At 43.2% G+C, this 27,534-nt stretch overlaps 1 protein-coding gene across 4 annotated transcripts in view; it reads right to left on the bottom strand.

Moving 5' to 3' along the window:
• Positions 1 to 89: 89 nt before the first annotated feature.
• Positions 90 to 27,534, bottom strand: part of CRB1 (crumbs cell polarity complex component 1) — a 124,807-nt gene continuing 97,362 nt past the window's right edge. For 2 of the 4 annotated variants that reach the window (XM_083156884.1, XM_083156886.1), the window contains exons 9-13: positions 23,782 to 24,682; positions 23,592 to 23,636; positions 19,957 to 20,082; positions 16,563 to 16,689; positions 90 to 2,503 (exon numbers count right to left, since the gene is read on the bottom strand). In XM_083156884.1, coding sequence (XP_083013010.1) covers positions 2,288 to 2,503; positions 16,563 to 16,689; positions 19,957 to 20,082; positions 23,592 to 23,636; positions 23,782 to 24,682 — 1,415 coding nt within the window. In that variant the 3' untranslated portion in view covers positions 90 to 2,287. Of the gene's footprint in view, positions 2,504 to 16,562; positions 16,690 to 19,956; positions 20,083 to 23,591; positions 23,637 to 23,781; positions 24,683 to 27,534 lie in introns of those variants that run through there. The other 2 variants (XM_083156885.1, XR_014454430.1) reach the window with 2 other exon arrangements.

The raw sequence follows: 27,534 nt of genomic DNA on the forward strand, positions 1-27,534 counted from the left end.
CGGCGGGGTCCCTGCAGCGGCTGGGAACTAGTACGGCTACTAGTTCCCATCCGCCACAGGGACCCCGCCGCTGACTTCCCATTTGCCAAACGGACCCGCTGCACACTGCCCATTCGCCGAATGGACCCCGCTGCCCGGATCCCCATGCGCTGCCAAGTACCAGGGGAGGGGAGGGCGGGGGTACACGCTGCCAGGTACCAGGGGAGGAGCCCTGGCAAGGGGTGGACACTGGTGTGGGATCCAATATACCAGTTCAGACTCATTCACACTGCACAAATAATAGGTCTGAACCGTGTAGGATCCTTCTTTTTACCCGTTTTGAATTACCGGATTTCTTGAACCGGTAATTTAAAACTGTTGCTTTCACACTGCAGCTATAACTGTTTTGAAATGGTTAAAAAATCTGCAAATTACCGGGTTATAGCTGCAGTGTGAAAGGGGTATGAGATTGTCAGCACCTACTGTACTAGATTTGAACTTGGCGATGTGCCGTTCATGTTAATTGTTACATTACATAGGCCAGTATTCAATGAGAAAAATTTGCCTTGTTTTATGGCGAGTTTGTGCTGTTTTCACGTTGGAAGGAGCATTTTGCTCTCTAAAAGTGAACCACCCTATTCAATGTGATATTTTCGCCGTCTTTTTAAGTGATTTTCGCCGTGTCTCTCCGTGTAGCAATTCTCCATCTTTTCATGGAGAACTGGAATGTGAACTTTTAAACTAAAAGGTTTTTTTTTAAATTTTGGTGTAAAAAAATCAGGATTTTTTTTCTGTGAAGGAGCATGTTATTTTTATTCATGTGCTTATAGCACATGAATATATATTTAATTTAAAAAATATATATTTTTTAATTTTTTTTTTTTTTTTTTTTTACACAGAGCAGCCAGCAGGGGGCCAGAGCTCTCGAGCCGCTCATTAGATATTCATATATTCACTGCATCCGATCATTACATATGCACGATCGGGTGCAGTGAATACTGGGTCCCCCTCTGGCTATAGGGGGGGGGCAGCTTGTGCTGCCTGGGTCCCGGGGAGCCCACCTCCCCTCCACATATGTTCTGGGGCAGCCAGGGAGACTTTAATCTCCCTGGCTGCCACCGTCCCCCGGCTCCCTGCCGTGGACGCTCGTCCGCTGCAGGGGTTTAGACTCGCCGCGAGTGGCGGCGAGTCTTAACCACATTGAATAGTGGGAGCAGGAGTGGCAGCGAGCCCTCCGGAACAGGGCGAGTGCATGGCGAAAGAAAAAATCTCTCGCCATGCACGGAGAATTTTTCACATTGAATACTGCCCATAGAGAAAAGAGAAAATGCAGGTGCACATTCTAGACACTAAGAACACTGGCAATCAGAAAAATTATAATAAATCTGCAATTTAACATGGATTAAAATTGAGGGACAGCACTTGCATTTTCTTCTTTTCTGTGTGGCAATACAAGTCCCAGCATGGTAACAGCTCTTAATATGTCTATAATTATGGTGTGCAGATCCCCCACCATCACTACCCATATATTGTAATATATATAATATATTCTCCTCCTCCTTGTTGGTGAGCGGAGGGGAGGGTAAATTAGGTAGTGTTATAATATACACTGCTAAATATTAAAAAAATGAAATAATACATTTTGTATACACTATTGTAAGATGATCATGTAAATAAATGTACTTACTGTATCAAGTGTTTGTTTGTCTTGGTTTGGTGACTGTGATAAGTCCCCTCTCCCATTTGCTAGAATGTCTATTCTATCAATCAGTCACACACATCCACCAAACCAACACAACCAGACACTTGATACTGTAATTACATATCAGTGGAAGAAGAACTGGAGATAGGTGGTCACCTGGGCAGCTGCGGTTTATGAGTGGCTGGCTTATAAATGTACACCAATTCCATAAGGTCATTAGGTTGACTCATATTAGGTCAACATGGCTAAGGTTGACATGTTTGTAGTGTTGACACAAGCATTAGGTCGACAATGGCAACATACATGTTCTTTATACATACCAGTATCTGTTATTACCAGTAAAGGCACCATCAAGGTCACATTCCCTTATTAGCTTCTGTGACTGCTGTTATTGTGTCTTGAAATAGTTGTTGAGGCACAGTTTTGAGTTGTGTTGAGATCCTTCCAAACATCTTACTGTATTCTGATCCAATATTAGCATCTCCATTGTAAATTGTCAAATTCTTTGTTTTGTTCATAGGCAAATACAAGAATAACCAAGAAACTGAAAAAGTTCTTCCTGAGCTGTATTGAATTGAGCGAGACTGGAGAAGTAAGTACATATTATCATATGAGTCTCTCTACTGGGGGTGGCTGAACAATATTCCACATCTCTACCCGTGACCCGTCTTTCTCCTGTCTGCTCGGGCTATAAGTTCCTTGGCTTGACCGCATACCGGCAACTGCAATGAAGATGCACAGACCAGCACAGATGGCAAAAAACAGCGCAACGACTACAGAGGCCACAGCAGTGAAAACTCCAGGAGGTATTAATTCTGAGAGCTGGAGAGAAAGTATACATCATTTTTTAAAATGTAAATGTATATCTTTTAAAAAAATGTAATGTAGTTAAAATTGGCTCATATATAATTACAAAATATTAAACAAGAAACATAAACTTTTCACGATAAAATCAAAGGTTTTAGGGGGGGTATTCAATTAAGTACATTTTTGGGGATGAAAAAAAAAAATTTCAGCTGAAAAAAACCTAGACTTAAGTATTCAATTGTGGACGTTTTTTCAGTCTTTTTTCGATGAAGCCATTTCACTTTTTATTTATTGGTCGTCTTGGTATAGGTGAAAAATCAGTTTAAAAAATTGGCAAATGCGCCGGTCCACATGAACTAGTAAAAAAACATCACTTTGATTTGAATACGCTGAGTCTAAATCCATACTAAAACATTAGAAAGTGCAATTTTTACGAAGTCGGAAAAACGGCACTTAATTGAATACCCACCTTATAGACAGTGGTGCAAGTAGGGGAAAAAATACGTTACGTTTCCAGACCATGCAATTAAATTATTCATTATACGTTTGTTTCCTTATACTGCACAGGACTGTGGTGTATTTTGTACAGGGCATTGCTGTTAATAATCTGGTTCATTTGCAGTATTTATTATACGTTACTATTAACTCTCTATGGTTAGCCCAATTGCTTCGGCAGCTGGGCACACCCCCTCTGGAGAGTGGCCACACCGATATAACTGCATTCCCCATTGAGCCCTTCTTATGCCACTCCAACACTGCTACTATGTAGAAAATATCTATAAACATACTTGCCCATTCACTTGGAGAGTCTGGTAAAGTACAAAAAAAAGTTTGTAAATAGACTCCTGAAAAAGTTGGGAAGAGCCCCCCAAATAATATCTGTATGCACAGCAGATTTGGTTGCGAATGCGATTGCATGCATACTATATGCAGAGATACAAGACGCGTCACATATGCCACCAGCCATGCATCACATGCACTAATTTCTGTGTTTTTGAACCATTATTTTGCTACAAAAAGAGGCAAATTCCTTCTTAGCTGGACAAAACCATGTGCACTGCAGGTGGGGCAGATGTTACTTGTGCAGAGAGAATTAGATTTGGGTGGGGTTTTACTTCAAAGTGAGATTTATATTGAAGTGTAAAAATAAAGCAGCCAGTATTTACCCTGCACAGAAACAAAATAACTCACCCAAAGCTAAATCTCTCTGCACCTGTTACGTCTGCCCCACCTGCAGTGCATATGGTTTTGTCCAGCTAAGAAGAAATTTGCCTCTAAGAGTGAACTAGAATAAGGCTTCACTGCTACTGTATATATTATTAATGCGATGCCCGATGGGAAGGTTTCACTGGACTGGTTTGGCAGTCCCGGACGTGTGACGCAGAGGTGATCTTAATGTTGGAAGGTAGGTTCATATCTTTGGCCATATATATGCATAACAACCTCTTAAATATAACTCTCCCAGGCGGGGGGGAGCGCTCCGACGCTAACCCGCCCCCCACCCGCCGCTCATCCGCCACTCACCCACCGTGGGGGGGGGGGGTGATGCGTCCACCGCCGCTGCCGGGTCACTCCAGGGGGGGAGATTCTCCTGGGCGGCAATTGACAGCGGGGGCACAGGAAGCGCTGCTCTGCTATGATGGTGGGACAGCGCAAGTTCAGTGTCCCCACGCGCTGTGTGTCCGATGGCACCATCATAGCACAGCAGTGCTTCCTGATCCCCCGCTGTCAATCACCGCCCGGGAGAGTTCCTGCACAAAGCCGCCGGGGATTTCTAGTCAGCACCACTGCTCACCTGCTGTGCGGTAGGGGTGGGGTAGTGGTGCGGGTGCGGGTGCTGCTGCAGCTCACCTTGTTCCAGCAGGGTGGGAAGGGGGGTACACTCTGTGACCTGCTCCATCCCAAGTGCTGCCCTCCAGTGGCCGGCGCCCTAGGCAAATGCCTAGAGCTGCCTAGTGGTGGCGCCGGTCCTGAAAGGAATATATATGTTTGCACTCAGTAATGTTTGCATATTGCACCAGTAACTCCTGCTGTTTTGCACTCTAAATATGGGTACACATCTACAGATTTATCTGTCCAATCTATCTGGTGGGAACAAAAATCTGTAATGCATAAGAGCAAATGTCATTAAGTCATCCGCTCCCTAATGCTGGAAATTGGACTAAATGATTGTTTGGTTTAAATCCATGTTTGAAGTAAATGTATCCAATTTGTATGAATGTTTTCCAGTGTTTGGGAGCAGATGTTTAGTTCTTATTAGCTCCCATACATTACCCGATTTTTGTTTCCACCAAACAGATGTGACAGATAAATCTTTGTGTCTGTACCCAGCTTTATTTAACCTTGATGGTCAGTCCGGTCTTTCTTTTGTTGAAGTAACTAACCATCACTGTAAAGCACTCAGTCGCTGTTCCCCTCATGACCTCATCTCAGCCCACACTCCCTCTCTCTCTCTTTACACTCTTCCTCAGACTATGGCCTTACCTCCTTTAATCCCAGCATGCAATACTTCTGTAATGCTGCTTCGCTCTGCTGAAATGTGATCTTCATCATAACATCATATGTTTAGGTGGATAGATTGCACACTATGCCCTCTACTGCCCGAAGCATGGCGAGCGGATGCAGTGCTACATTTCAGTGTCCACGTCGAATGCGTCGACATTCAGCACAAAAAAAATGTAAAAACCCCACATCACCTTTTGACTGTCGACCTTACCCATGTTGACCTAATGACCCTGTCGACCTAACCCATGTTGACCTAGGCGCATTTCGAACTAATGACTGTTGACCAACTTGCTGGGGACCTAATGATCCACACACGCATATGTGCCTCACAGAACAGATCCTACTGCGCACTGGTGCTAGTGTAATGGTGTACACATATTGCATATGACATCGCAGTTGGCAATGACATACACATTCATGTACGACGTCACTATTAGTTCTGGTATCCATGGGTGGTTCAGGGTAGAAATTGGGATGTGAAATCTTCACAAAAAGAAATGTCATGGGCCTGTTGTTGGAGTGTCATGTTCTTGTTGCGGCATGCGTCTGCAATTTCATTTACAGCACTGCATCCACTGTAGCCATAAAAAAAAAAAAAAAAAAAAGCAAGGTGTGGAGCGCTAAAAAAATGGTTGGATCAATATGGTATAAAACAATCTATTTATTTTATATATATATTATAAGTGGACTATCCACTAGAACAGGTATAAAAACGTGTACACAGTAACACTTAAAAATAATCAAATTACATTGAATAACATATACAAATTGAGTAAAATAGGGTATGATACTTATGGGCTGGATTCTTGATGGATTGTCCTTATTGGAGGTATTTTATTGTACGGTCTGTAGTTGTGTGAAGAAAGGGTCCATAAACCTTGCCGCATAAGTGACGCTGGAGGAAGGGTATTCGCCCACTGGGATTGTGGGTATCCTCAACGAGATGCGCCCCTACGATCCTTATTTTGCAGATGGTGGTGTCCCAAATTAGATGTTACCAGATGGTGGCAGCTTTATCAAGGTGATATATACCAATGTTCACTTGATAAAGCTGACAGAGGTCAGCAAAACGCGTAGGTACTTGGACCTCAACCTCTTGCCATCCTACTGTTGGACTTTCCTGCCACATTCCTGGACCCTACCCCTAACATCTTGGAAAAAACCTTTACACCACTTCCTACATCTTTGTGGACTCCCACCGCATTTATCGTCGAGGCTCATCCAAAAAAGTGCTGGGCATACTTTGCCCTAATTCAAGGATTCAAACACCTCCAGCGGTCTTCCAACCAAGTGGTCATCCCTAAAGGACTGAATCTAAGGGACATTACCCGGTCCAGTGCAGGTTACTATTGCCATAGTCCAATAACAGTCAGTCAATTGTCTACATGATTTTATAATTATCCGGATTAATTGTCATTTTTATATTTCAAATGTGCCATTAAATTGTTATATATTTTTATTGATTCACTTGTGAAAATTAATACTTTTATTTTTAGCGCTGCTAACACCCCCTTTTTCACCTGTGAAATAGGTCCTTGGTGCAGTCCAAAGGTTGGGTTTTACAATTTGCAGAGTTGGGAGGTTTCCTTTAAATGCCTAAATTATAGTATTCAATAAAATGACATCTCATTTGTGCACTGCTCTACATAATAACATATTGGTGTGCCACCTGTGTACTTCAGTACGGAATCCCATCACAACTGCTTCTCAAAAATATTCTCATTACTAAATCACCATTACACAAATAAAGCCTTTTTTACCTTTGGGTCTTAATCAGACACATGGCCCGTAGAATTATTAATAAGTATACTGACCCATTATTTATGTTCATGTAAATCTGTAAAAAGTGAAAATAGAAGCATAGAGGACACATTGGCATGTATGCATACTGCAGTGGTATAAGGTCAGAGTGTATGCATACTGCAGGGGTATAAGGGCAGAGTGTACACATACTGCAGGGGTATAAGGGCAGAGTGTACACATACTGCAGGGGTATAAGGTCAGAGTGTACACATACTGCAGGGATATAAGGACAGAGTGTATGCATACTGCAGGGGTATAAGGTCAGAGTGTACGCATACTGCAGGGATATAAGGTCAGAGTGTACGCATACTGCAGGGATATAAGGTCAGAGTGTACACATACTGCAGGGATATAAGGACAGAGTGTACACATACTGCAGGGATATAAGGACAGAGTGTACGCATACTGCAGGGATATAAGGTCAGAGTGTACGCATACTGCAGGGATATAAGGTCAGAGTGTACACATACTGCAGGGATATAAGGATAGAGTGTACGCATACTGCAGGGGTATAAGCAGGGCTGGCAACAGAAATCTTGGGGCCCGGTACACTAATATCTCTGGGGCCCCCCAACGGCACACCAAGATTTTTATTACATTGAATGTGTTTTTATAATTAGAAATAAATAATACTTGATATTCACTATGCAACATAATAATGGCAGGGCAGATGGGAGGGCGCAGCATTGTGTATGGTATGGTTCACTGTGTTGTGTGATGTCACTTAACGCATTAGTACTGGTAGTCGGACAGGTGACCAGACTGAGGGGAATACTGGATTGGGGTCCATGTAAGTTTCCTTCCAGGAAGCCAGGTGGGCAGGCTGCACCTTTATAAACTATTGCTAGGGCAGCAGCCATGCTTACATCCCCTGAGCCCCTCAGAGCCTTGGGGCCCCTCACAAAGTTGGGGCCCGGTACAAGTGTCCCCTTTGACCCCCCCTGTCGCCTGCCCTGAGTATAAGGGCAGAGTGTACGCATACTGCAGGAGTATAAGGGCAGAGTTTACACATACTGCAAGGGTATAAGGGTGGAGTGTACGCATACTGCAGGGGTATAAGGGCAGAGTGTACACATACTGCAGGGGTATAAGGGCAGAGTGTACACATACTGCAGGGCTATAAGGGCAGAGTGTATACGTCGCATACTGCAGGGGTATAAGGGCAGAGTGTGTGCATACTGCTGGGGCATAAGGGCAGAGTGCATGCATACTGCAGGGGCATAAGGGCAGAGTACGTGCATACAGCAGGGCTATAAGGGCAGAGGGTATGCATACTGCAGGGCTATAAGGACAGAGGGTATGCATACTGCAGGGGTATATGGGCAGAGTGTATGCATACTGCAGGGGTATAAGGACAGAGTGTATGCATACTGCAGGAGTATAAGGGCAGAGTGCGTGCATACTGCAGGAACATAAGGGCAGAGTGTATGCATACTGCAGGGACATAAGGGCAGAGTGCGTGCATACTGCAGGGACATAAGGGCAGAGTGCGTGCATACTGCAGGGGCATAAAATCAGAGTGTATACATACAGCAGGGCTATAAGGGCAGAGGGTATGCATACTTCAGGGGTATATGGGCAGAATGTATTCATACTGCAGGGGTATAAGGGCAGAGTGTACGCATACTGCAGGGGTATAAGGGCAGAGTGTATGCATACTGCAGGAGTATAAGGGCAGAGTGCATGCATACTGCAGGGACATACTGTAAGGGCAGAGTGCATGCATACTGCAGGGGCATAAGATCAGAGTGTATGCATACTGCAGGGCTATAAGGGCAGAGGGAATGCATACTGCAGGGGTATATGGGCAGAGTGTATGCATACTGCAGGAGTATAAGGGCAGAGTGTACGCATACTGCAGGGGTATAAGGGCAGAGGGTATGCATACTGTAGGGCTATAAGGGCAGAGGGAATGCATACTGCAGGGGTATATGGGCAGAGTGAATGCATACTGCAGGGGTATAAGGGCAGAGTGTGTGCATACTGCTGGGGCATAAGGGCAAAGTGTGTGCATACTGCTGGGGCATAAGGGCAGAGTGCGTGCATACTGCAGGGCATAGGGGCAGAGTGCGTGCATACTGCAGGGACATAAGATCAGAGTGTATACATACTGCAGGGCTATAAGGGCAGAGGGTATGCATTCTGCAGGGCTATAAGGGCAGAGGGTATGCATACTGCAGGGCTATAAGGTCAGAGGGTATGCATACCAGGGCTGGATTAAAACAGGGGCAAAAGGGGTCAGTACCCCTGTGCCCCCCTCTAGCTAGGGCCCCCCTGTGGTTGGCATATATTTAAAAAGTTTTTTTTATATTTTTTTTTAGCTAAAGGTTTTGTGCATGGAAGTGGGGCATTGCTGCAGCTTCGCCTATCTGCTAATGTGACAATTAATGGTGCTGAGCATCTAGTGCCAAGGCACACTGACTGCACAAGTGTGCAGTGCATTACTGGAAGTTGACTACAACCCATGACACTTTGCACAAGAGGGCAGAGGCTGAGAGGTTTGTGCTGAGCTCCAATTGGTGGAGCTCATTACAGGCTTCTAAGGTCCATGGAGGACAGCAGCTGCCGCCTAGTCATGGGAGGGTTTTTAATAAGAGGCACAGGGCCGGCGCCACCACTAGGCAGGTTTAGGCATTTGCCTAGGGCGCCGGCCACTGGAGGGCGGTAGTGAGCCGCAGGAGGAAGAAGCAGCAGCAGCAGGAAGAAAGTTCCCGCAGAGGAGAGCAGGAGGAAGGGCCGTGCCAAGCACTATCAAGCACTTAATAAACAATTTGGTGACGGTGAGTGAATCGTATGCCCCCCCCCCCCCCACCCCCACCCCGTGCCCAGGACACAGAAGCAATCCGCGTTAATCTCAGGCGGATGGTGGCCAGTGATTAACGCCCGCTCAGCAGAGCCTGCAATGGGCAGGTGCTCTCCCTGCTGCTTGGTGTGCCTGTGAAACAGCTGTCAGGCAGCGGCAACCTAAAGCAGTGCACGAGAGATCCTGGGCTGTTTTCTCCCCTCAGAGGCGGACAGTGTTACTCGAGGTGAGGTTAGATGTTTTGCAATGAGCCAGAAAGGCTAATAGGGGATGGACTGACTGCAGTGGTAGGTGTAGTGAGTGGCAAACAGTACTGCAGCTGCTGATCGTAACCTGATATCTTTAGTGATCTCTGTCCTTTCTGGCAGGATGTGTCCCTTCCCCACTCTGGAGTCACAGGAGAATCATCTAAATCTCCAGTTCCAGCAGCTCAGCAGGTTCCTCTCTCTCTGCATTCACTCCTGTTGTACTGTACATGTTGCCTCATCCCAAGATCCTTCTACAGATCCTCCGTTCTGCTCCTTCCCCAGCTTCCTGTGCTAGAGTGTCAGAACGAAGTTCCCCAGCCATGCCTCTGCTTCTACCTATCCCCCTTCTATGCAGTCTCATAATTGCTATACCTCTACTCACTCTCCTATATAGTCTGCACATCTTTTGTATGTTCTGAAACTGACCTCTATATGTGTATCCTGATACCACCCCCTCCCCCCTCCAACTTCTCTCTATGCCATCTGTACCTCTGCTGCTCCCCCTTTATTCTATACCTCTGCCCCCCCCGCCTTTGCTACTTTCCCCATTCATACATTTGCTATCCCCTTATGTGTGCCCATGCCTCCCCTCCTACCATCCACAGCCAGTGGCTACAATCAGAAGCAAGATGAATGATTAAATAACTGAAGCATGGCAAGTAAGCAGAATTTACTATTAATAATTATAATCTATATATATATATATATATATATATATCTATAGATATATATATATATACATACTTTCTTTTCCCGCAGAGAGTGCCATTACTTTGATCCTGTACATAATACTACTTAAAGGGCACCAGTTCCAGTTTTTGTTGTGGGTGAAGTGAGGTTCCATGTTGTATTTGTGGTGGGATGAAGGATGGGTTTGTGTTCTATTTGTCGCAAGACGATGGGATGCTCCCTGTTGTATTATTTGTGAAATGTGGTATTTGTTGTTGGACGGGAGTATTGGTTGTGGGAAGGTCAAAATTGTGGAGGCATGTGCAGTAGACATGACAAGGTCCAAGTAGCATATTGAGCCCTGTGTTGTTGTTTAACTGGCATGTGGAGGTCTGTACTGTGGTCTGAGTGGTATGTGGAGGACAACATAGCACCGGCCCTACAACCCCCCACCTCCACCCCCAGCTACTCAGCGGCAATCTGCTGCCCCTCTATACTGCTGGACACAATTTATATATAAATCACTCTAGCGGCTGGTGAGGACTGATGTAAGTCAGCAGTCTCCAACAGTACAGCATAATATGCTTTTTGCTTCTGAGGAAAACGGGGGGGGGGGGCGGTATCCTGTAGGTTTGCCTAGGGCGCCTAGATGCCTTGCACCGGCCCTGAAGAGGCAGCACTGGGACTGTGAGGTCTCCTACAGTCCTACAGAGTAAGGTGCAGAGGGACAAACACAGGCTTTTCATGTGGTATGTAAATATATATCCCCTGCAGTTACCCAATGACCAAGTTTATACTGCCTTTACTCTGTGTTTTGACAGTGTAATATTCTCCCATGCAGTTTGCGGCCTGTAATGACAACTGTAAGGGGGCCCCCCTGTCTAAAGTGTCTCGGGCCCCCCGAAGGCTTAATCTGTCACTGATGCATACTGCAATGGTATAAGGGCAGAGTGTATGCATACTGCAGGGGTGAAAGGGCAGAGTGTTTGCATACTGTAAAGTTACATAAGGAATGCCAAGTGTCCATGGATATTGTATTATAATGTTCACGACTTTCCTAAAACCAGGCTAACTAAATGGCATTGTATTAAAATAATTTGATTTAATGTAATTTTTGCATTGCCCTTTCACATTGCAAAGCTGGGTCAGGTCCAGTGCATCTCCCATTATACAGATGGCGACCCGGATTTAACCCTTCTTATAATCTGGGTTGAATTGCCGGGTTGCTCATCCCGGGTCATAACGTCCGCAACCCTGGTCCCACTTGGGTTATTTTGGCGATGTGAAAGGTGTACATACATTTTTCTCTGTTTTTCTGACATGTTGAAGAGAAAGGAGAACTGGCTTGGAGGTGGTGATGTTGACAATGAAGTGACAATACAAATATGATTGACAAACTTTCAGACAAAGAAACATGAGAACACATTTTAATGTACATAGAATATACAGACAGATCACAATAGCAATACAAACAGACTGTACAATGATGATGACTACAGAATGAATGATCTTTTTAATGTGTTAAACAGAACACTAACAAGGAACAGAAATGGCCTCGTTCATAGCTGGACACATTTTGCACTTAATGTGTATGTAAACCTCTCAGGTTTGTATAGTCACACTTACAATAAAAGTAACTGTCGAAATATTTCTAAGTTACATTACTCTATGCATACAGTTACGGTATAAATGGTAGACTTTGTCTAGGTCAACTACAAATGGCCGACAGTGACCAGGATGACACCTTAAAATGGTTGACATTGACAAAATATTAACACAAGCTTATGGTCAACTTAGACAAGGTTGACATGAAGTTTTCAAGTTTTGGAATGTCTGTTGACATATGTCAGCATGGATGCTGTATAAGTGTCCCGCGTTCCCTCGCCAGGCTTTGGGCACACTACTATATTCCCTCTCTATACCCATGTCGACCCTATCTAATCACAAGCTTGTGTCAACCTTTTGTTGACCTTTGGTACTGTACGACTACCATTTTAAAGGTGTCGACCTAGTCACTGCCAAACATTAATTGTTGACCTAGACATGGTCTCCCCTGTGACTGCATACCATTTATAAACAGTACAGTGTAATGAAGCATTGCATAAACAAGAAAGAAGAGTATCAGAAGTGTTAATAATTACAAAAGTTGCAATTTTTCATATAAAATGTAATGAGATACAAACACTGCCCCACATCCAACAATTTCCAACTTTGAAAATCAAACTATAATCTTTTCTGCAGAAATTCAGGTGGTGATAAATAGAAGTAATCATAATAGACCAGGTGTTCCCAACCTTGGTCCTCAAGGCAACACTTGCAGGATTTAATGATATCCTTGCGGGCAAAAGCAACACCAATTTTATAATTAGTTTAATTCTATTTTATTTGTCTTTGGGCAGTATTCAATGAGAAAAATTCTCCGTGTTTTATTGAGAATTTTTGCTTTTTTCACCTTGGACGGAGCATTTTGCTCTCCAAAAGTGAACCACCCTATTCAATGTGAAATATTCGCCGTCTTTCTAAGTGATTTTCGCCGTCTCTCTCCGTGTAGAAATTCTCCATCTTTTGATGGAGAGCTGGAATGTGAACTTTTAAACTAAAAGGTTTTTTTTTTAAATTTTGGTGTCAAAAAATCAGGTTTTTTTTTTCTCTGAAGGGGCATGTTATTTTTATTCATGTGCTTATAGCACATGAATATATATTTAATTTTAAAAAATATATTTATTATTTTTTTTTTTTTTTACACAGTGCAGCCAGCAGGGGGCCGGAGCGCTCGAGCCGCTCATTAGATATTCATATATTCACTGCACCCGATCGTTAATATGCACGATAGGGTGCAGTGAATACTGGGTCCCCCGCTGGCTATAGGGGGGGGGGGCAGCCTGTGCTGCCTGGGTCCCGGGGAGCCCTCCTCCCCTCCACATTCCTCTGGAGCAGCCAGGGAGACTTTAATCTCTCTGGCTGCTTCCGTCCCCCGGCTCCCTGAAAGCTCCCTGCCGCGGACGCTCGTCCGCTGCAGGGGTTAAGACTCGCCGCGAGTGGCGGCGAGTCTTAAATACATTGAATAGTGGGAGCAGGAGGCTCCGGAACAGGGAGAGTGCATGGCGAGAGAAAAAAATCTCTCGCCATGCACAGAGAATTTTTTTCATTGAATACTGCCCTTTGTCTAAGTGTTGTGTTCCTATTGTGTGTACCACATATCTTGGGGAGCCTTAAGGCCCATAAACACTGGGCAATTTTGAGCTGAAAGCCTCTCAAACTTGGTGTTTTGAGCAGCTTTCAGCTCAAAGCTGCCCAGTGTGTATGGCCCGGCGATGAGCGGTGATGCGCGCTCCCGGATCATCGCAGGGAAAGCCGCTCATCTTCTGGTATTACCAGCATATGAGCGGCTTTGTGGATGGCTTTGCATAGCGCCGGGCAGGGGGAAAGCCGCTCAGTGTGTATGCACCGAGCGGCTTTCCCCCCAGCAATGACAGCAGTCATCGCTGTCCATACACGCTGGGCAAAATCGCCCAGTGTGTTATGGACCTTTAGCTCTGATTTTACTACATAATTAATTAAAGGTAAAAATTTTATGAGTGCCCCCAAAAAGGAAAGTACTTTCCTCTATTTGCAGACAGGTTTTAAAGATATCCAGGATGTAGAACAGATGGTTACATCAAAATAATTAAGTCACCTGTGCTCTAGCATGGATATCACTAAAACCTGGCCTGTCAGATTGCCTTGATGAACGAGATTAGGAAAGCCTGGAATAGAAATTAATCAAATACTATAAGAATAGAGTAGTCAATGTCAATCAGAAGTGGTTATCCAATCCACGGACTTTCAGACACTCAAAAGTCAGATCATTGAATTCTAAATGTCGAGTTAGTGGCGGAAGCCACCGGAAACGGCCATGACTCCAACAGTTGGGACGTTCCGACAGTCTGAATCCCAGATTGAAACGCCCCTCTTTAGGGGTGGATTTAGGGGTTAGTTCCCTCAGGCACAACAGTATTGGCCACCGTCGTTGTCCAATTTTATTATTGTCATTGTTTAGCTCTCATTTTGGCAATTGCTGGTTTAATTTAATATTAAACAAGCCATAAGCTACCATATGACATTTCACTTAGGTATTAATTATGTATACATGTTTATTATGTGGTACAGTTTCCCATGTCCTACCTGTTCACACTCAACTCAAGATGGTGGAATGGTTTTTAGTTGCAGCTCCTAGCAACGTGCCACATGTGTTTATGGGATGTTCACCACTGTAATCGCCATAAGTGATGACACTTCGCAGTGCATGGTAGCTTACACTAACACACCCTTTGCGTAGGCAACTTATGCTTACCCACCTCCGTGCCACCTCTTCAGGTATAAGCGTCCAGCCTAGAAATATAAATCTAGATACAGATGTGTATGCATGCACAGTTTTGTGGGATTAGCTGCAAATATTAAGTATCCCAGGAATGTATGTAGGATTGACCACAGCAGGAATCTCCAATCTCTGCTGTGATCAGTCCTGCACCGCTCGTGGCTGCATCCCAAATAGGTTTCTATGGGGGATGTGATGCTGCCCGACGCATCAACATCGGTTAGCATTGCATGTGGTCCCTGGGCTTCTGCCATTCGGAGATGGCTGAAGCCCATTGTATCCTATGGGCTACAGACCGCACTGCGTTCAGCATGGATCAACTGGGGGTCATCGATAACCGCGCATGTGCAGACCCATGGCCCCCAGCTGAGCAGTTCGCAGGGACAGACTCCTTTCTGAACCCCATTCCCTGGGTCTGCTCCCATACATCACGCCAATAGGGTCGCATTATGCAATGCGATCCTGCGCGCTAGATCCCACACAGATCACATTGCAAATGCAATCTTATGGTAAAAGGGCCCCTTAAAGAGACCCAACACACGTATAACCTGAAAACCCTGTGTTATTATTAATGATCGTAATTCAGAATTTGGCTAGCTGGTCCTAATATTGCGACTGCACATGTACTACATTATTGGAAAGCAAACCCTAGTGCAGAGGTTCCCAAACTTTTTCGAATCACAGCGCCCTTGAGTATCAGAAATTTTTCGTGGAACCCCTAGGCCAAAAGTTTCTAATTGAGTACTTTAGAAAAAAATACAAAATTAAATAAATTGTTTTTATAAGACAACCTTAGGGTCAGTTATGTGGTGAGTCCCAGTATTCGCTTCCGTTTGTCCACATCGTTTATGATTGGAAGCCACAAGCACTGGTTTTGCCTATTACATTGCCCGTAAATACTTTGATTTGGTCCTGGACCACCAATCCGGGGCACCCCTGCAAGGGCTCCATGGCACCCAGTTTGGGAACCGCTGCCCTAGTGAGCTCATCTGGCTACACACATAGTTTGAGGTGGAATAGGAAAAAACTAATATTGCATTTAAGAATATCAAACCACCTGGGACAAACTCAATATACAAAATAAATGAATACATAAAAACAATAGGCCTTCCAATAAGGACCATCTCTGACCATTTTTGTGTAGAGATAACTGTTGGTTATTGGATTACCATTTTCTGTAATAGAGTTTGGACTGGCTGTAAATTGTGATAAATCACATTTAATTTGCATAGAACCTTCTCATAGTGCCTGGAGATTACAGAATCATTAGTCAACAGAAGTTGCCAGCACATTGGTCATTGCCAGCAACAAGCATAATCAGACATTCTCTCTGTCCATTTATAAATAATCTACATTATCGCCTGTTATTGGCAAAAACACATTTTGGGTGCAGAATCGGCCCAATTAGTAGAAGCAGCGATTAACAAAGTAATGCTTGGATGAACTTGGTATATTGAACACATAAATATGTGCCCAACTCCTGACTGTTATTGCTACTGAATGTATATTTTGGGCTTGGGATTGTTAGGGCTCTGGCTTTATTTGCCGATAATGGGCTCACTGGTCCTCATATTCCTGATCCCCCCACTCCACTGCCGGTTCATCCTCCATCCGCAGAATCAGATAGGACAGCAGTTGGAAAAGGTTCTGCCATAGCAGCATAGACACATAGAATGATAAGTCGCTTACATCGATCTCGCAGAGGTCTCCAGCAAAGTTTAAATCGCAGATACAGTGGAAACGGTTATGCAGGTTCTGGCAGAGACCCCCATTCATACAAGGATATGATTCGCACTCATCAATGTCAATGTCACACCTGCAACACAGAACAAATGCACAATGACACAGCTTGAACATGCCGTCTGCTCTTTACATATCCTTTATGCTTAAAGTTCTTCTATTATACCACAACATCATTGCTACTTTACCCATAACATTGTATTTATACTTCCACCATCATAATTCAATATGTAGAAATATATTTATAATGCCAACATTGTATATTGCTAGCAATAACTTGGTATGAAACATATATTATATATGTTCCCTAAGCTATTACCATCATGCTATTACAGCAGTAGGCAATGACGTTTTTGAGGCTATGTGACGAGACGCCAGAGAGTTCCTTGTTTTTAAGCAAACAGATGCCTATTTCTGCCTCTATTCGGCCACTTCTGGTCAGCACTCTTGCCAATACACATATATTGTATATGTGTATATGGGCCGCATCGTCTAGCGAGTACTTGCTATGTCGCTGATGATGCGCAGTTCTGACCATTGTTAGCGACACCCTCCATTGACCCTGCTGCGGAATACAACATTGCTGCTGGCAGCACTCCATTGTTCCCGGCATCAGCAAGTGTGTATGCACTAGTTGATGCTTGTTTTCCCACTGTGTCCCGTCGGCCGCAATGTCACTAAGTAGACACATCGCCTAGTGTGTACCCAGCTTTAATTATATATTTTTTTCAAACTGAACATAAGGAACAAAGACTATTGAGTCAGGGATGACACCCAGACACCAAGCTTGAGGAGCAAAGTTTATTTTTGTGTTGTCCACATATATAAAGATATCAGGTAGACAGCTTCTGTTAGCTGGTGGGACTGTGAATTGAAGATTGAGTTTGAGGTAGTGATAGGACAGCCAAGATGAAGTGGCAGAGAGACATGCAGTAGCCCGTGCCAACACAGATGGTGCCAGATTTACATTTGGGTATCAGCTGCACAGCGATGATACTAAAATCCAAAAGTGTTTATTATTTTTTTCAGGGGAAGTGCTATAGATAGAGAAGAGTAGTTGTACAAAACAATCACTATAACCAATACAAAACTTGTAATGGAAGAAATTATGTGATTTGCTTTTTTGTTTAATCATACTTGTCATTGTAATTGGAAGCCGTTTTATATGCGTACATTTTTCTCTTAAAATATACATTTACTGTTTTATAATTGGAACATGGTCATATAAGGCCGCCCTACTAAGTGAATAGAACTAACTAGGATATCACGTCTGCCCTGCAAAGTTCTTGTAGAATTGGCACAGAGTTGTGGGTACCATCAATAACCCAGGACCCAGTAACCTGACTTTCTATTTATTTTTCTAATGTTGATTACAGGATATAAGGAGATATACTGTGTATATTTTCTATAAATATGATATTTAATTACTTTTTGTATACAATATGTAGGTAGGTTGGACATGTCTTGGCTTATTTCCAATGAAGGTGTTCTACCTCTGCCTCCTTCCGACAAAGGTGTTTTACTTCTTGTTGGCAGTAGACTTGGGCTTTGTGCCAGAGGCTACTGGACATGGACATTAGGGCGGAGTGAAAAAATTGAAATTATAATTATATGCTGTAATGCAGCCCATTCATGTTCCTAGCGTAAGGGAAAGCAAACCTGTTTTTTTTTTCTGTCAATAAACAGAAGTGATATGTAAAATGATACATTAGACCAGTGGTTCCCAAACTTTTTTGAATCACGGCGCCCTTGAGCCTCAAAACTATTTCACGGCACCCCTAGGCCGAATGTTAATTATCGATAAACTTAGAAAAAAAATATTAAATTGTGTTTATATGTCATCCTTAGGGTCAGTTACATGGTAAGAGACAGGATTTACTACTGTTTGTCAATGTTATCATTGGTAGCACTGGTTTTGTCTGTGATATTGATCATAAATCATTTTAATTGGTCCTGGGCCACCAACTCAGGGCACCTTTGCAACTGTCCTGAGGCACCCCAGGGTGCCACGGCACACAGTTTGGGAACCACTGCATTAGACAGTTTACACTGTTACTTGTAATACTTGTAAAACAGACTGCAACAGTTATTTCTTATTTATGTACAAAGGATTGTCTATCTTTGTATATGCACTGCACAGAGAGCAGTATAAATCCAATTTCATGTATTTCAGTGACACTGTGTGAAATATACTGTAACACAGCATAATGGCCCTTAATCAGACCTGATTGCCGTACAAATTTGTTCAAAAATTGGGGGGGGGGGGGGGGGGGGGGGCAGATGTAACATGTGCAGAGAGAGTTAAGGTGGCTATACATCTACAGATCTAATCAGATTGGGCTGGTTGGAACAAAATCCTGGTAATGGATGAGAGCAAATGACAGTTGACCATTTGCTTTGAAATGGAGAAAACACACAATATTCACAATTGTGACCATGAAAATGGGTCAATTATTAGGGATTTTTTCTCCCGCCAGTCAGTCACTTTGCACTAGGATAAGCTTGTACTCTTTTTTACTATGCTAAAGTATATTAATGAACCACTCTAAGGCATCCTGACATAATTATAACTAGATCGGAGCATCTTCATAGGTTTCGTTATTTTCACCTAAAACAGAAGCTTTTGCATGTTTCTCATTCAGGTCATGTCACAACTTTTCCACACTAGCTGATTTAGAATTTCTCAATTTAAATTTTTTCACATCGCCCTAATGGACATATCTCTGGGAACATGGTACTTGTGATAAGTTCCTGAAGACTTCTCACTGCACATACCCACACTGCCCAGGAAAATGTCCATCACTACATTTTCCTGGTGATTTCTGTCTGCAGTGCCAGCTGATGTTGGACTCTAGAAAGGTATGTATGATTATTTGGGTGCACGGTGTGCTGTGCATCTTGCACCCATTATAAATTCACCAATGATTACAGGCTATGCAGGGTTGTGCGTGCACAAGTTCTGCACCAAAGATAGCACTAGTGTAAGTATGCACTCTTACTGATGGCAGATAGAAAACCTAACGTACACATAGGGATACTGTTGTTGCATAGATCTAACAGCTGATATGACTGGTAGGTCACTACAGGGGTGGTGACACCAAAATGCTGGCTCCTGCTCTGTGACACGAGCTGGGTGCTGCAGTGTAACATTACTTGCAGCACCTGGCTCATGTCACAGTGTAGGAGAGTTAGGAAGTGCAGCCAGCATCTCCAGGACACCCGTGGTGATGAAAAACAAGGGGTGGGACATGATGCCATGCCCCTCCCACAAAGCCACACCCTTTTTACAAAATACACATAAATGATTCAAGACTTCACCCAGTGTCACTCTGGTATTACTTACCTTTTACCTGTAAATCCTGGTTGGCAGGAGCATCCCAGGACCCCTTGTTCCTCGGTGCAGTTACTGTAGTTGTAACAAGTTATGTTTTTCTTCTCATTGCCACAGAAAAAGGAAGGCATTGTAAATCTGCAAAAAAACAAAGATTAACAAATAATAGAAGAATACGAGATGCGTATAAATAGTAGCACACATTCAGTAAATATAGTTATATATATATATTTACATAATAGTTAGTGGCAGAATTCACATAACGATTGCCTTATAATCAGGGCCGGTGCAAGGTGCCGGAGCATCCCAGGCGGGGCTCGCAGGGGGCGGGGGTGCCGGGACTGTTGCGTCGCGGCTCGCGGGAGGGTGCCGGGACTGTTGCGTTGCGGCGCAGCCCGCGGGGGTGGGCAATGCGATGCTCACCTCCATGCCACAGGACCCAGGCTGCTGCTGCCACTCCACAGGGGGCTGGGGAGTGGAGTGGAAGTGGGCGAAGTGGAGGTGGCCATACCATCCATGGGGGGGGGGGACGGACCTGCTCCATCTTCCACCCTCCAGTGGCCCGGCGCTCTAGGCAAATGCCTAAAGCTGCCTAGTGGTGGCGCCGGCCCTGCTTATAATAATGTGTACTATATGTGATTTAGACCTGAAGAATCATTTAACTTGTAGATGAGATTTCTGTAGCACCACAATACAAAATGGTATTAGACACAAGGGGCAAGATGTAAGAGGATGAGATTTTTAGACTTTTGAATCTTTTAGTCAAAAAATGTCCGAATTCGCTTGTTTTGTCTAATTCGCACACATAATAGGATACGTTTGGCGGTAAAAATCACACTTTTTGCTGCGGAATGAGCACATTTTGACCTGTCTGTTTTTTATCAAACGTCAAATTTCATCCAGATGTTTTCCCATTATAACGTATACAATTCGCAAATGTAATAGGGTGTGATTTGTGTAAAACCTCACCAAAATTTGCACGCACAATAGCACACGCACGCGCCCGACATAACTAGCACCGGCTTAAAGAACCAGTCCTGGTGTTAGAAATTCAGGGGATGGAAATGACCGGCTGTGGCATTACCCTGCAGACTGTTTGGGCCTGATGCTTCTTGTCAAAATACGGGGGACCCCTACTCATTTTGTCCCCCCTACTTTCGGAACCAGGATCGGTCCTTGAGCCTGGTGCTGGTTTTAGAAATTACGAAGAACCCCTATGTTTTTTGTCCCTTGAATTTCTAAAACCAGGATCAGTTCTTTGAGCCCATGGCTAGTTATCTTAGGTGGGACCCAGGCAGTTTTTTTTTTTAATTATGATCAAAAAACGCACATTACTATGTGTAAAAAGTTGCAAATGTCTAAAAAACCCACACATTTCCGTTACCAAAAAATCACCATAAATCGCATGTAAATTCCATTTCGACCCGAAAAACGAGTCCTATTGCAATTGCGAATTATCCAAAAATTTGGTAAAATCTAAACATGCGATATGGTGTGATTTAAGGACCTTACTAAAAATCGAATTCTATTACATCTCACCTAAGTTCTTAGTTTGACGTTTTACATATATTTCTAACCTCTGCAAACAAAATTTGTTATTAACATATATTATTAAGCACCTTGAGTCCTACCGGAGAAAAGTGCTATACAAATAAATGTCATATTATTATAAATGCAAACTATGGACACCAAACTATAATGAGAAGGAGGAAGGCTGTGATCATGTAATTCACTATGAATCATAGAATTAAGTAACCCTCCCACCAGATGCATGATAATGCAAATCCCCACATTCTGGGAGAGAGGGCGGAAATGGTATAGTCCATGTCATTACAAACACACACACAAACTACAAGTGCAAACATCAAAGTCAAACCTCCAATCACACTTCGAAGTTCATCCCTATATACATATGTAACTACAATGAATGCAACAGCACCAAAGAGGTTTTTATACTGTTCTTCTTCAATTTTACATGTTATACCCCATTCTCACTGCTAGGCAAATTCATGAGTCTAGGGCCGGTAATTTACCTTTTAACACAGATTTTTTTTTTAGGATGAACGGTTCAACCCGTGTCTAAATTCCCGGGTCTCCAACACTGCTTTTTACCCGTGTTGGAGACCGGGTAGGCAGACACGGGTTAATCCATTCACACTGCAAAATAACCCATGTGAAAAGGCAAATTACCGGGTAGAACTGCTTCACCCAGGAATTGGCCTTAGCAGTGAGAATAGGGTCCGGTGCTGTAGTCCCCGGCATTAAAATACCGGGTAAAAGCTGCGTTGTTCACACTGGTAGTGTGCTTCTTTACTTGCCGAAATGCAAGTTTTTAATTTTTATATAGTTCATATTCTGTTCCAATTTGGATGCCTGAACCTGATAGTTAGATCATACATGTGCATGTCCACCCAGACTGGTATGGTGAAGCAGCAAGATTACTTTTAGGGTCTGTGCCAGTGTTGCCAAGGCATCTGTGTATAATTCAGAAGTATTTTTAAAAAATGTGGAACTAGTTAATATCGGAACAAATAGGTATATATAATACTAGTAAGCCCGCTCAAACCAAAAGCTTTGAAAGCGAGTCTGCTACCTTCTGTGATTGTGCATGTGGTAGAAAGAGATGTAGTTTCACTCTCTGCCAGTAGAGGGCAGTGTTTCAGAGACTCAAGGACACTAGACATAAATTTAGGCTTATTTATTAAATGGGCTTGTTACTAAGGTGGCCATACATCAGAAGGTCAAAATCATGATTGTGTCCAATTTCCCTTCAACTCCCCGGCAGTCCTTGGTGGTTTTTGAACACACAATGTACACAAAATCTGTCATACATTCTGTCATACAATCCATCTGCTGCATGATTGTATGATTGAAGCTTCATTTAAATAGGGATCAACAGGATAGGAGTACCAAAAATGATTTTTTTTAATTTAACTTCCAATCTGCTGACATCTGCCGTGTTCTGCCAATATTAAATAGCCCGAATGCAGCAATCCTCTGAAAACTGTTTTCATAGTATTCAGAGTAGTGACATAATTGTGCAAAAGGACGTCCACCGCTCTTTTCAGCTGCCTGCCCATCTGCCACTGGAAACTTATGTGTCATGGGGGCCTACTGTATATATTAATACCTTCAGTGGTAGTCCCCAGAATTATCAGGGCTATATTACAGTATCCAGACTGGTAAGCCCGGAAAATTCTCAGGATTACCATTGTCTGTGATGTTTAGTGCCACTGATCGCTGAGCTGAGTGCTGAGCTCAAGGTAAAAAAAAAAGGAGGCTACAATCGCATTGCAACAGTACAGTACATCGCATAGCATCCCATACAAGTGCCAAAATCGCACAGCACCATTTAAGTTCAAAACGCACAGCACATATATATATATATATATATATATATATATATATATATATATATGTAGAGAGGGATATTCTGTGTAAAGTTGTCCTATTCCAGAAATAGATTCATGGCTGCCCATCCACATTACAAGGCTTCAGAACATGCATAAGACTGTCTATATTTCACGTCAACAAACACATCTAAAGTACACAGACTGAGGTGGTTACAGCTGTAAAGCAACAATTCTGATACTAAGACATCGAAGCCAACCACATACACACATGACTGAGACGTAGATGATACATACATTCTTACCAAACTGAGATGTGATGGTTCAGACATTGACAACACACTGTGAAGAACATAAGAATGAAAGTTCTGTTAATACATAGAGATGCCCAGCACCATCATCGCACCGAGATAAGACTTAATAGATGGAGACCGTAGCTTGTTTCTAAGCACAGAAGCAGAGGTCATAGCATTGCCCCAGTTCTCACCTGCAGTGTTTCCCTGTGAAGTTAGCTGGGCAGATGCAGCGGTATCCTTCTGTCCCCACAACACAGGTTGCACCGTTAGCACACAGATGACCATGGCAGCTACTGAGGTCGCAGTTAGTTCCAGTGTAACCAGTCTCACACTTACATTTATAGCCATCATCTCCAGCAGTGCAATTGCCATGTACACAGGGGTCAGGCAGACATTCTTTGATGCCTTTTTCACAGAAGGCTCCAGTTCGCCAAGTAGGACAAGTGCACACAGCATGGGTGAAAGCATCATGGCAGCTGCCTCCATACAAACAGGGGTAAGAGGCACAGGGATCAGACATCATGCATCGAATGTCAACTCTCTCAGGAGATATTTTTAAAAACTGCTCTATTTGTGGTTTAACCGTTGAGTAATCTGAGTCTGTAAAATATGGTAAATGTATTCCTTCAATCAGCACTGTCCCCAGGCATCCGCTGAAGTTCTTCTTCATCCCATCACCATATGCACCCAGATGGATATCAGTGCCCTCCCTGAGAAAGTTCAGGTTTCCTGTTGTAAGTGAACTGATGATTTTCTCTGGCTTTCCATCTATTTCCATCTGCCATGTAGAGGACTGGGATCCTGGAGCTGTCATTGATAAGGTCACAGTATGCCACTGGCTGTCGCTTACTGACTCCATGCTCAGTAGACTTACTGCATGGAGGTCATTGCCACTCTGCAGGTGAAAGTGGAGCAGTCTGTTCTGGATGCCAACAGTGATTACTTCTGGTTCCCTTTGTGCATGCAGGAGCACAGACTCAGACTCACGTGTTCGAAAACCAATTGTTAGGTTGGTGAGGTCCCTCATTATCTGGCCATTACTCCTAAAGGTGATTTCATGCCCTTTACCATGGAACAGTGCACTGGAAATACCTGTTAATACAAAAAATATTAAACAGGGAAAAGGGAAATGTAAGAGTTTAGGGGTATATGTACTAAGGATTGGAGAGAGAGAGAGATAAAGGGCCTTATTCTGGTTCACTCTTAGAGGCAAATTCCTTCTAAAATGGACAAAACCATGTGCACTGCAGGGGTGCAGATATAACATGTGCAAAGATAATTAGATTTGGGTGAGTAATTTTGTTTCTGTGCAGGGAAAATACTGACTGCTTTATTTCTACACTGCAATATAGATCTCACTTTGAAGAAAAACCCCACCCAAATCTAATTCTCTCTGCACAAGTTACATCTGCCCCACCTGCAGTGCATATGGGGCCTTATTCTAGTTCACTCTTTCTGACAAAATCTTTCTTAGATGGACAAAACCATGTGCACTGCAGGTGGGGCAGATGTAACTTGTGAAGAAAGAATTAGATTTGGGTGGGGTTTTACTTCAAAGTGAGATCTATATTGCAGTGTAGAAATAAAGCAGCCAGTATTTGCCCTGCACAGAAACTAAATAACTCACCCAAATCTAATTCTCTCTGCACATTTTACATCTGCCCCCCTGCAGTGCACATGGTTTTGTCCATCTAAGAAGGATTTTGTTAAAAAAAGTGAACTAGAATAAGGCCCATGTTTTTGTCCATTTGAGAAGGAATTTTCCTCTAAGAGTGAACCAGAATAAGGCCCAAAATATCAACCAATCAGCTCCTGTCATGTTAAAGGATGGTTTGGAAAATGACAGTGAGGAGTTGGTTGGCTGTTACTTTATTTCCATCCACTTTATCTCTCAAAGGTTTAGAACATCTAGAAAGACCTAGAACGACCTAGAAAGATTCATAAACATACCACCAAAATGTACTAATACTTGAGTGACTGATATGGTTTGAGATTCAAATCCCGTTGTTATTATTATTATTAATAATAATAATAATAATAATAATAATAATAATAATAATATATTCCCTGAAAGCTAAGTTTTAGAAAGTTGCACTTAGCTATACCATTCAGCAAGATACTGTACTGTTTGTGCAAGTGAACATTGACAACAGATACAGAAGCAGGTAAACAAGCTGCACATATTTTCCACAGAACCTTGAATAACACTCCAAGTTTTCTGATTGGGAACGGTCTCTGGACCATATGCGGTAACTTGCAGACAAAGAGAATTGTGAGGCTGATATACAGTTAGGCGCAAAAATACTTAGAAATACAGTAGGATATAGTCCTCCTTTTGTTGAAAGTGTCCCTTTTCGGTGATATTGGGGTCCGGACCGTTTTTGCCCGTTGCCGATGTAAATGTTCGTAATGATCCGAAGAGATAAACAGAACAATAAAGATATTTTACAATGTGTACAATATGTGATTCGATTTTTTCTTTAAAGCAGATGTATCTTAATTAAAGATAAGCAAAAGTGGCGTGTGCGTACCAAACTCACGTTTGTCTACGCTGATGTGAAGCTTATAAAGGTATCTTTTGGTGATGTTCAGAAATTGCTTGAAGCAGAAGGTGTTTTGCTTTAAGCAGAAGATATTTTCTTTAGGGTGTACTCAAAATAGAGAAAAAAAGAAAGAAGTGCGACGTGTAGATTTGACATGTACCAAATGTGAAAATCATGTGTGAGGAGCTGGATTAGCGTACCTCACTCACCAAATAGTGGAGAATAATAAACATATAAAGGTTTCTTTATTGAAAATATCCAACTCACGGTGTTTAAGATGTTATTCAGACTCGTAAGGGTTTCTTTATCTCCTCAGATTGTCGTGTGGGGGTCACCCAGTTTATCTTGAAGGAAAGTTTGATATACCAAATATTAGAATGTGCAAGGGCTATTATATGGTCTCTTATAAAATTGGAAACAACTGTATGGGGTGGGCGTACCCTAACTCACACTTGTGTGCTGGGCAGTCCACTCATAAAGGTTTCTTTATTTCTCCAAAACATAGGGTTTTTAGGCACCGTTCACCGTATGTCATCCAGGGCACATATGAAGAGAGAATATATACCCAATGTAGATGTTGTTTCTATTGTACCCAAATGTGAGATAGGCCAAAGATTATTGGTGTACTTTAGGTGGCAGCACCAAGCCGGCAGCGGTTTCTTTAAAGCTTTCCAAGAATGGATACCGATCAACGTTTTAAAATTACGTGAAAAACTTTAATCCAGTACATCCAAATGGGACAAAACACCCATCAAGGGCTCAAAAATGTTAAAAACAAGTCCAATTAAACACCAAGGTGGTGTAAAAACACAATATAAAAACGTAGGGTGACATTCTATGGGATGTGATAAATGTGCATGTTATTTTAGCGCACCACATCGCCGCTATTCGCCCTTTTTGAAATCGCATTTTTCAGTCATAATTCGCATATTTAATGTGATGCGCTTTGGAGGCTGAAAAGTGCGAAGTGGTGCGATTTGCGGCGAAGTGGTGCGATTTTAAGTAACAAAAAAGTGCGATTTCTTCCGCCGGTCATGTGCGAGTTTTGGACCAACCGGAGTGCGATTTAAAAAACTGTCTCCGCATGAGTATGAACCCCCAACCTATTGGCCCACCTCTGTCCCCTCCATTATGCAGCACACCCCTATATAAAGGGCCATTGGCGCCATTTCACTCTTTGATAGGAAGTAAGGAGCATGGAGAGGAGCAGTGGCAGTGTGAGTAAAGGAAGAGGTGTTGGTGGCAGAGTGAGGAGTGGCAGAGGGAGCAGTGGCAGAGGAAGCAGTGGCAGAGGGAGCAGTGGCAGAGGGAGCAGTGGCAGCAGCCAGCCAAGTGGGAGAGCCAGCAGTGTGGCAGGCAGCATGGCCACAGCAAGGCCAGCCCCAGACCAGGCCCTGGGCG

Source organism: Crinia signifera, chromosome 8 (genome assembly GCF_055691185.1).
Source record: "Crinia signifera chromosome 8, ASM5569118v1, whole genome shotgun sequence".
In the NCBI taxonomy this organism is placed as follows: Eukaryota; Metazoa; Chordata; class Amphibia; order Anura; family Myobatrachidae; genus Crinia; species Crinia signifera.